The 10,585-nt window shown below is 21.9% G+C and overlaps 3 protein-coding genes across 3 annotated transcripts in view; 2 read left to right on the top strand and 1 right to left on the bottom strand.

Moving 5' to 3' along the window:
• Nucleotides 1-3,528: 3,528 nt before the first annotated feature.
• Phum_PHUM002530 (WD-repeatcontaining protein, putative) lies at nucleotides 3,529-6,458 on the bottom strand (the record flags this gene model as incomplete). Its single annotated transcript, XM_002422544.1, has 10 exons — nucleotides 3,529-3,638; nucleotides 3,721-3,871; nucleotides 3,954-4,112; nucleotides 4,193-4,389; nucleotides 4,487-4,724; nucleotides 4,794-5,027; nucleotides 5,099-5,583; nucleotides 5,658-5,748; nucleotides 5,838-5,959; nucleotides 6,443-6,458. 10 exons carry the CDS (start codon nucleotides 6,456-6,458, stop codon nucleotides 3,529-3,531), a joined length of 1,803 nt encoding a protein of 600 aa, XP_002422589.1.
• Nucleotides 6,459-6,871: 413 nt separating this feature from the next.
• Nucleotides 6,872-8,714, top strand: Phum_PHUM002520 (Nucleoside diphosphate kinase, putative; the record flags this gene model as incomplete). The annotated part of the gene is made up of 8 exons (XM_002422543.1): nucleotides 6,872-6,904; nucleotides 7,050-7,163; nucleotides 7,248-7,414; nucleotides 7,509-7,670; nucleotides 7,737-7,944; nucleotides 8,055-8,306; nucleotides 8,386-8,499; nucleotides 8,574-8,714. The coding sequence occupies 8 exons, from the start codon at nucleotides 6,872-6,874 to the stop codon at nucleotides 8,712-8,714; spliced, it is 1,191 nt and encodes a 396-aa protein (XP_002422588.1).
• Nucleotides 8,715-9,558: 844 nt separating this feature from the next.
• The window catches only part of Phum_PHUM002510 (serine/threonine-protein kinase ark1, putative), a gene marked incomplete at both ends in the record, with an annotated part of 2,911 nt that continues 1,884 nt past the window's right edge, over nucleotides 9,559-10,585 (top strand). The window contains 5 exons of the mRNA XM_002422542.1: nucleotides 9,559-9,717; nucleotides 9,803-9,973; nucleotides 10,054-10,170; nucleotides 10,251-10,400; nucleotides 10,502-10,555. Coding sequence (XP_002422587.1) covers nucleotides 9,559-9,717; nucleotides 9,803-9,973; nucleotides 10,054-10,170; nucleotides 10,251-10,400; nucleotides 10,502-10,555 — 651 coding nt within the window. The remainder of the gene's footprint in view (nucleotides 9,718-9,802; nucleotides 9,974-10,053; nucleotides 10,171-10,250; nucleotides 10,401-10,501; nucleotides 10,556-10,585) is intronic.

Genomic DNA, 10,585 nt, shown 5'->3' with positions numbered 1-10,585 from the left:
TTTTTTTTTTTCCCTTTTTTTTTTTATGGATTAAAAAAAAAAAAAAAAAAAAAAAAAAAAAAAAAAAATAAATAAATTTTGTTCAAATAAATAATAATATTTGCTTTAAAAAAAAAAAAAATAAAAAAATAGTTTTAGGGTTTGGCTTTTGAATTAATAATTGAATTTTTAGATAGTTTTATTAAAAAAAAAAAAAAAAATTTATTTTGTTGTCTATGTTATATATTTAAAAAAATTTTATCAAAGTAGGTTTAAATTCAATAAAAAAAAAATATTTTGAATTTAGCTTTGATTTTAAAAAAATGAAAAAAAAAAAAAATTAAATATATAAATATATATAAATAAAAAATGCTTATATAAAAAAAAGCAAATTGTATTTTTGTTGTAATTTTAAAAATTTATAAATATTTGTTAAATCTTATTATTATTATTAATTAGTGAGATGATAAAAAAAAAAAAAAAAGAAAAAAAGAAAAAAAAAATTTATTTTGATGTTTTATTATTATTATTATTTTTTTTTTTTTTTGTTGTCAAATGTGCTGTACTGAATGCTTTTTCAGTTCAATTAATTTTGTTGGGAATTCTAGTTTTTTTTTTTTTGTTTTTTTTTTTTTTTGGGTTGTTAAAATTAAATTTTAGTTTATTTAATATTTTAGTATATCGGTAGATTATAAATAATATATTCACTTTTTTTTTAAGTGCCATTGCTTCTAGTCTCAAGTGCATTAGACTGGATTCAGCAGATGATAAATTTTTTTTGAAATGATGACTAATTTAATGATTATTTATTTTTATAAATAATAAATAATAATTAATTAATTAATTAATTATGTATTTTTATAATATTATTATTATTAGTCTTTAACAAAGTCTCATTTCAAAAAAAAAAAATGAAAAAAAAATTTTAAAAAAAATTCTGCTCACACTTCCATAAGGTTTTGTTGTTGTTGTTGTTGAAAATTTTTAATAAATTAATAAAAATGGTGTGTCCAAAGGAAAAGGATATGAAAAGGCTCTAATAGATCTCAAATTTCTCGTGGTTTTCTTTGCAGCAATAGCACAAAGGATTTATTAAGCTTTGTAGTGCATTCGCTTAAATATTTCTGTAAACAAAAAAAAAAAAAAAAAGAAAAAAAATTATTATTTGTTTTAATATTTAAATTTTATTATAATAATAATAATAATAAGTACAACAAAGGGGAAAAAAAAAAAATTAATTTTGTACAAATTAAAAAAAATGAAAATCTTATATTAAAAGCATAAGTTGTAGTATTGTTTTAAATTAATATGTTATGGCCTATAAAAAAAAATCTATTGTAAAACTCATATTTTTCAATGTAACTTTTAATAATCTTCCTTCCTTTTAAATTGGAAAAAAAAAAAAATCTGTCTGTTGTCTACAGTCAGACATTTTGTTTTTTTAAATGATAAAATTAAAAAAAAAATTGTAAATGGTTACTTTTGCATTTTCAATTTATTTTAAAATTTATTTTTTCTGATGATGATGATGTTGCCAAGAATTTTTTTTGTAATGTTATTTTTTTTATTATTGTGAATTATTAGGGCAGCTAAAAAGGTTTAAGGTATTAGGTTAACACTTTTTTAGGATCTCCTAATTAATTATAATAAGCAATATCATAATAAAAAAGAGGTTTATTTTGAAGTTTTTAATAGGTTTTATAACTCGATGTTAAAAACTCTTTGGATGTAAAAAAAAAAAAAATTTTTCATTTAAAATTTAAAATTTTCAATTTTTGTTTAAATATTTGACAAAAATTTTATTGAAGAAAATATTTTATTTTATTTTATTTTTTTGTTTTTAAATTTTATGATTTAGTTTTTTTAAAAACTAATTAGTTTTTTTTTTTTTTTTTGGTAAATGACATTATATATCAACCTTATATTTTAAAACTTTGTCATGTCCAAATTATTATTATTAATATTTATAATTTTTAAAAAAAAAAAAGGTGCATGGAAAAAATTTATTTTTTAATTAGAATTAAAAAAAAATTATTTATAAATAAATAATTTAAATAAAAATTTTTACCATATTATTATTATTAATTATCAATAGGCCGATTTCGGGAATAAAAATTACATAAAATATAATATGTAATATATTTATATATATATAAATTTATTTATAAAAAATAATTGTTTATGGTTTTTTTTTTTTTAAAAAAAAATATATATTTATCAAAAATGTATACATATAAATTGGTGATGAAATTATTTTTTAAATTAAATAAATAAATAAATAAAATTGTTTTTAAATATTCTTTAAAAAAAAATTTTTTCTAAATTTATAACTTAAATAAATAAATAATAAATTAACTCTGTAGTGTTGAAACTAATTAAAAATTTTTTTATTATTTATCAAAAATAACTTTAAAAAAAAGAAAGAAAATCTTATTAATAATTATTATTATATATATTTATTTAAAAAAATAAATTCCAAATATTAATAAATAAAAAAAAAAATTTATATAAAATTTTATTGTTGTTATATTTACAAAAAAAAAAAAAAAATGGTTTTGATTATTATTATTATTATTATTACTAATTTGTTATTAACTAAAATGTATTTTTTTTTTAAATGGAAAATTTTATTATTATTAATTAATATTTCTTTATTTGGATGATCGTTATGTTAATAATAATAATAATATCGCCGTAATTATGTTAATAATAATAATAATTTTTTTTTTTATTGCAGCAATTGTTGTGTGATATTTTTATAAAAATATTTCACACCTTATGGACTGAACCTAAGGTATATTGATATAAATATATATAAACATTTTAGATACTATTTTATAGATAATTGTGTTCCGTTGTTTTTTTTTTCTTTGGGGATGTTAAATAAAACTATTAAAATTTATTATTATTATTATTTTTTTTTTCCCCGATTCATTTCTCAAAACCATTTGTTTACTCACTTATATATTACATAAATAATTATTATATATATATAATTGTTTAAAAATTACAATTTTTCATTTTTTTATAAACAAATTGAAATAGGATTAAGCGAGTGAATGAAAAATAATCATTTTTTTAAAATAAAATATTCATAATGTTTATTAATTTATATTATCTTCTTCTTTTTTTTTTTTTCTTGCAAAATAGATAAGATAAAATTAAAAATATTTTAATTAAATAATAAAATAAATTATATAATATAAATATATACTCAGGAGAAAACTTTAAGTAAAAATAAATAAATTTATGCCTTAAATAATGCCAGTGGGATATTTTTTTTTTTTTTTAACATGATTCATTAAACACAAAAAAAAAAAAAAGAAAAAAAAAATTCTCGCCATTTTGATTAGTATGTAATCACTTCACAAACATTAAATACAAAAAAAAAAAAAAAAAAAAATTATATATATAAAATAAAAATAAATTAAAATGTTACGCGGGATGAGTTAACAAAAGATAAACTCTGTTAGATTTGATTGATTTCAACGAATAAATAACCCAAGTTTTAAATTCAATTATTATTATTATTATTATTATTATCATCTCTTAAAAAGGTTCGATTGCCCAAATTTTAATATTTGAATCTTGACCGACTGATATTAAAGTTGTTTCATTCGTCCAAGCTAATCTTGTTATTTGACTTTGAGGATGAGCATCTTTTTAAAAAACAAGAAAAATAAAATTAAAAATCAAATTTCGTAATTTAAAATCAAATGAAAAAATAATAAAAAAACTTACTCCTAATTATTGTATGCTTTGCAGGACTTTGGAGACTCCAAATTATAATAGCTGTATCCAGACTACCGCTGGCAACTAATTTATTGTCTGGAGACCATGCCACGGTATTAACTTTGGCATTGTGGAATCCCCATTCTTTGTTATGAGCCAACTGAAATTTTATCATTGCACAAATTTAAAATAAAATTTTTTAAAGAACGATTCATTTATTTTTGTTTATTTAAAATACTTACGGTGTAATCTGAAGTTTTATACAGGATAACTTTTCTATTACCGTCGCAAGCGACTAAATATTCACCGTTTGGAGAATATGAACAATCAGTCACGGGACCCAAATGATCTAGAGTTAATTTGAGAGTTAAATTTGTTCCATTAAAGGTATATATGTAAACCTAAAAAAATTTTCGTATATTAATTTTGCGCGAGTTTTTGAGTGAAAACAATTACTTAAATCGTTCGAGTTTCTTCTTACTTTATTGTCGGAAGTACTACCCACTGCAACATCATTGTTTGAATTAATTGACACGCAAGATGCTTCATAACTAATTGGCAAAACTGAAGATTTTTTATCGTTTTGAACAACTGTTATGTTTTTAACAGAAGCAGTTATAATTATATCATCCTTAATATCTAGTCCTCTGGGTTGACAGTCAAGTTTAATATTGAAACCTATAAAAAATTTTTTTTTTTCATCGTAAAATTGACTTTCCGTTCTGATAATTAGCATTAATTATTTATAAAATAATTAATTGTTATTGTAATGTACCTGTGTAACTGCATGAGTTCACACTGATTTGTTTAATACTATCATCGATTCCACATGTGTAAACAATATCATCTGAAGCTTTCATTCCATTTATTTGATTACCATGTCCTTGACCCTGAATTCTATCATTTGTCCCAGTTGAGGCATCCCAAGTAGTAACATATCCATCATGAGATCCAGTATAAATTGTTTCGCGATTTGGACTTAGAGTCATTACTGTAATTGGTTTATTATGACCCTAAATTTAAAATTGCTGCTTGTATTAATTTTGTTTAAACAATAGTTAAATGAAAAAAATTTAATTTACCTTAATGACGCGAAGTGGCTTATCAGGATTATTAACATCTAAATAATTTATGAATCCACTGAGAGAAACTGATAGGAGGTATTGACCCTGCCAAAGACAAGACATTTGTTGATCATCTACCTCTGTTCCCATACACATTTCCGAAACCACTGACTTAGTTTCTACATCCCAGATCTTACAAGTTTTATCACCAGAAGCAGTAAGCAATTGAGTTCCATCTGGTTTCCATGCAATCTAAAAATTAAAAAATCATAAAGTAAAAGAGTTCATAGAACTTTCTACCAGAGAGTTATTTGAAAACCTACACCATAAATTCCTCCTTTGTGAGCAGGAGAGCCTAGTTCTCCAACCACTTCATAAGTGTTACTATCATATATAAAAACTTTTCCCGAAAAATCACCAGAAACGAAAAAATTTCCATTCGGTGAATATCTAACCACTTGAACAAATTTGGTGTGTTCCCTTTTGGTCATTTTAAATTTAAAAGGTGGTCCTTCAAATATAGCCACAGTGTTATCTTCACTACCAGTAATTATTTTAAAAGGCCTAGTGGGTTTAAAATCACAGGAATTTATTGATTTTGATTGACCAGATATTTCTCCAACAGAAGTTCCTGTTTCTGCCATAAAAACATGGCCATATCTTTCTCTACCCTCTCCTACTACAACCATTCTTTGGTTATCAGGTGACCATGAAATATCTTTTACGGCTCCTCCCAAAGGATAAAATTCATTCTTTAAAATGTGTTCTTTATTTACAGTATCCCAGATTCTAACTTTTCCAGATTGATCTAAAATTATATATTTACAATAGAGCTATAAAAATTTTCAGTTAAATTAAAAAAAAAAAAAAACCATACAGTACCTCCTGAAGCAATGTAAAAACCACTGGGTGAATATTTTGCAACATTTACAGGATATGAATGTTCAGTGTAGACATCAGATATTGCTGGGTTCTGTAAAATAGGCAAATATTAAATTTGTATGTTAATTTCCTCTAAAAATGAAAATGTGTTTCGAAATTAAAAAATTTTTTAAAAGTTACCTCAATATTTCTGATAATTACACTATTGCCATTTGTATATAAAAAATTTTTGCCTTTTGGGTCTCCACCTAATACAATGGGTTGTCCTCTATTCGTACGAGGAAGAGTTGCAAATATGTATTCTGAAAAAAAATTTGAAATATAAAAAAATATTAATTAAATAATAATTTTTTCTTTTCTTTTATGTTAATTTAATTTTTAAAAAAAATTATAATTTATTACAAAAATTTTTTATAATTATTTTTCCTTTAAAATATATATATATATATTTTTTTTTGGTTTAATTTCATTTTTTAATGCAATTCATTACTCATAGTGAAGTAATTTTGATAAAAGCTATTTCATCAAATTTAGGAAAAAAAAAAACTTGAATAAATTACGATGAAATTTTAATAAATTAAAAATTTAACTTATAAAGTTTTATTATAACGGTGGTTAACTTTAAATAAAATTTTTTCTAAGTCGGAAAAATTCATAAAAATTAAACTTCGTGATAATTAAAAATTCTTTTAAAAAAAAAACTAATTTTTTATTATTATTTTATATTAGAAAAAAATAAAAATATATATAAATTTGAAAAAGGATTAGTTTAATAAAATACTTACTGTTAGAAAATGACATTTTAATGCAATTATTTGACAATTAAATAAATTACTCTACTCGGACACCTGTCTACAATATACTACTTCCTATTGAAAGAACGTTGACGCCTTCTCCTTTGAAGTTTCCTTTTTTGGATTTTCCACGAATAAATCACTTGTCAAGAGCAAATTTTACAATCTCAACTATTTCAGAAAAATTGTAAAAATAGATTATTTTTCGACTATATATAACATATCTATTAATCAATTATCTAATAATTCTACTTTATAAACTAAGGAATTAAATTTTTCTATCAAAGCCTTCAAGATATTTAGTGTTATACATACGGCTGTGATTTTTATTCGTTTCCGTTGTAAATATCGTTATTTAGTTGTTTACTTAAGCATTAACGATTCATTTACTATAATTTCTAAAAAAATTAATCATATATAATGAATTGTTCAAAAGCTTCGGGAGATGGACTCGTGAGTACTTGTTAAAAATAATAATTTTGTTGTAATTGACTTATTTAAAAAAAATTGTGTAAATTGTATATAAATTTTAAAGTTTAAAATACATAAAATTATTTGGCAAAAAAAAAAAAAAAAAAAATATTTTTTACTTTTTCAGGCGAATAACGTTAATGCAAAGTATATGTTTATCGTAGAGTGGTACGATCCAGTAGCGCAAATAATAAAAAAATTTTTAATGACATTTTATCCAGCTGAAAACTCTGTGGAATTAGTAAATTATTCAATTTAATATAAGTTTGTTTGATATTATTTACATAAATTACTTATTATTATATTATGAAAATTCAAATTTCAGTATGATTTAATTCATCAAAGAACATTTTTAAGAAAATCAAAACAGGAGGGAATGAATTTAGAAAATTTATACAAAAGTGCTATAGTTACAGTAATGTCCAGACAAATGAAAATTGTAGATTATGCAGATGCTAAAACAAAACAAAAATTTGAAGTAGAATTGACTAAGTAAGAATAGCGATTTTATTAAATTATGCACTTAAATTTATTTAATTGATTAAATGATGTATTTTTGAGTAATTATTTTTGTAATATTTTGTAGAACATTTTGTTTGATTAAGCCAGATATTGTTCATAAATCTGGAGAAATAATCAAGTTCATGCAAGATAACGGTTTTAAAATTATACAATTAAAAATGGGACAAATGAGTCAAGAGTGTGCTTCCAATTTCTATGTAGAACATAAAAATGAAACATATTTAGTGTGAGTTAAAATACATTTTTTTAATTAGTAAAAATTTAACATTTTTTAATTCCAAACAATTTTCAGTGATTTAATTACATTCATGTCATCGGGTCCAAGTATTGCAATGACTGTTATCGGAGTAAATGCTGTTCAAAGGTGGTTAGATTTTATCGGCCCGAGAGATTCTGAAATTGCTAAAAGAGAAGCTCCAGACACTTTGAGAGCAATTTATGGTACAAATATGACAAAAAATGGTGTCCATGGTAGCACAGACATTGAACATGTTGAGTGGGTAAAGCTGTTATTAATTTCTGAAAGACATAACATCTTAATTACAGTTTTAAAACTGATAAGTGATTTATACATTTTTTAAATTTGAGTGATTTGTATTATGATTTGCAGGAGTCAGAAATATGGTTTCCAAAAGATGTTTCTAAAAAAAATTTCAGTGATATAATGCCTAGTTGTACTTTAAAAAACACCACTTGTTGTGTAATAAAACCACATTCAGTTTTAGATGGCACTTTTGGCTCAATATTGAATTTTATCAATGAAAATAATTTTAGAATCACTGCAATGGAAATGTTTAATTTGGATGTTTCTACAGCAGAAGAATTCTTAGAAGTGTATAAAGGTGTTGTGCCAGAATACTCTGTTAGTATCAATTATAAATTCAACAAATTTTTAATGAAATAGAGATGCATAAAAATTTAAAAAATTAAAATTTTTTCAGGCCATGGTTCTTCAATTTACATCGGGACCCATAGTTGCACTTGAAGTTACTGATTTGTCAAATCCTGAATGCTCCCAAGAAAATTTTAGAAAATTGGCTGGTCCAACTGATCCAGTAAGGAAATAAAATGAATAGGTAATTTATCATTAGGTAATGAATGTCTTTTAACATTTTAATTTTTATAACAGGAAATTGCTAGAAAGCTGAGACCCAATACAATTAGAGCAATATTCGGAAAAGACAAAGTAATGAATGCTGTTCATTGTACGGATTTAGCAGATGACGCACCTTTAGAAGTCGAATATTTTTTTAAAGTTTTACAAGTTTAAAATTTTTTATTATTTATTTTAAATGTATATTTTGTAAATTACAAAAAAAATTTGATTTTTAAAATAAAATTATCGGACTAAAATTTTTTTTTTTTTTTTACACAGAATAATTAAAAAGCTATAATTTACTACATAATTAACTATATATTTGTCATTTAATTTGTGCACAATTATATATTTCTCACTTTCATTCTTTATTGTAATAATTATTTTAATAATTACTTTGGGTCATCTTAAAATACAAAAAAAGGCAAGTCGATTAGTCTAATGACACTTTAATTAGAATGCATTTCTATTTTCACGTTTTTTAACGTATTAAAAAAACCGATTTTGAAATTATAACTGAAATTTAAATAGTGATATTAAAAAAAAAAAAAAATTAGTTATTTTATTTTTAATGTTTTGATAATTTTAAAAGTGTTGAGTATATTTTTTATTTAGTGTTGCAATAAAAATACAATTATATTTCTTTTTATTCTATCGGTTGTTATTAATTAATAAATATATATAATGAATTTGATGACGCGTTGTTAGAATTCTTTCTCATTTTTACAGGTTTTTGATTTTTAATACGTATTTACAGTTTAAAACAGTTAATAAATAAAACTTGAGCTTTTTTTTTTTTTAAAACTTTATCAGTATTAATCTTATTCCAAAGTACATCACAGTAATTGATTATTAATTTATAAAATTGGTGCAATTCATAAATTTTAAATAACTTCCTTGAAAATATATATTGATTTTTAATTTTTGAGAACAAAATCAGTAGAGGTTCAAAAAGTTATTTTATCACAGTAATAGTTTAAGTTTTATTCTTTGTAATTAAAAATCTAGTCGATAAATTATGTTGCTGGAAGATGATAATGAAAAAAATAATATTAATTCAAATATTTTAAGAAAAGAAAATGAACCTCATGGAACTATTATTAATGATAACTTTGACATTACTTCCTCATCGAATTCTCATAAAGTAATATTTACCATTTCTTTAATAAATTATAAGGTAAGTAAATTTTATTCACAATATTCATCTTCCAAATTATAAAACTTTAAAATAAACTAATATAGGAAAATTAATTTTCTTTTAGATTTTGGCTGTGAGCGATAATGCTTGTCAATTATTAAATTTAAATTGTGATAATTTGTGCTCAAAGAAATTTTGTGATTTTTTTCAAGATTCTTATAAAAACAAATGGTTTCATTTAATAAATTCATTTTCATTTAATCCAGATACGGATAAATTAAAGAAAAAAAAATTGGTATTGTATTAGTGTGACTTTTATTTTTTCTTTGAAAAATAAATTTAACACTGGAACATCACATATTTTTTATTTTCTAGGTAGAATTCACTCCTAATAATCATGAGTCAATTTTAGTATTGTTATCATTAAGCAAACTCAATTGCCTGACTAAATGTTTGGCAATGGTGGAACCTATCGAAACGAGAAAAATATCGGTTAGTTAATTATTTATTTAATACCATTCAATTCATTTTAATAAACTTATTATTAATTTCTTTTTCTTTTTTAAATTTAGATATCTATTGATGAGAAAGGTATAATTTCTTCTTTAAATGGTGATACTTCTTTTTTATTCGACTATGATTATTCTGAATTAATGGGAGATAATATTTGTAAAATTATTCCCGAATTCAATTTTAAAAACTTAAGTATTTGCCAACGAGATGTAGGTTATTTTTTATTTAATTTGAAATTAAATTTTTTTTTTGTTTTGCAATAAAAATTAGACTAGTATAAATCATGCATAATTTTTATTTTTATTTTTAGATATTTTTTAAACAGTACACAACAGCAAAAACCAGAGAAAATGTTACCTTTCCTGTATTTATAACTGGTAATTGCAATGTAGCG

Source organism: Pediculus humanus, genomic scaffold (genome assembly GCF_000006295.1).
Source record: "Pediculus humanus corporis 1103172107363 genomic scaffold, whole genome shotgun sequence".
NCBI lineage: Eukaryota > Metazoa > Arthropoda > Insecta > Psocodea > Pediculidae > Pediculus > Pediculus humanus.
Note: the sequence above shows the minus strand (reverse complement) of the source record. Positions and strands in the feature narration are given on the sequence as shown.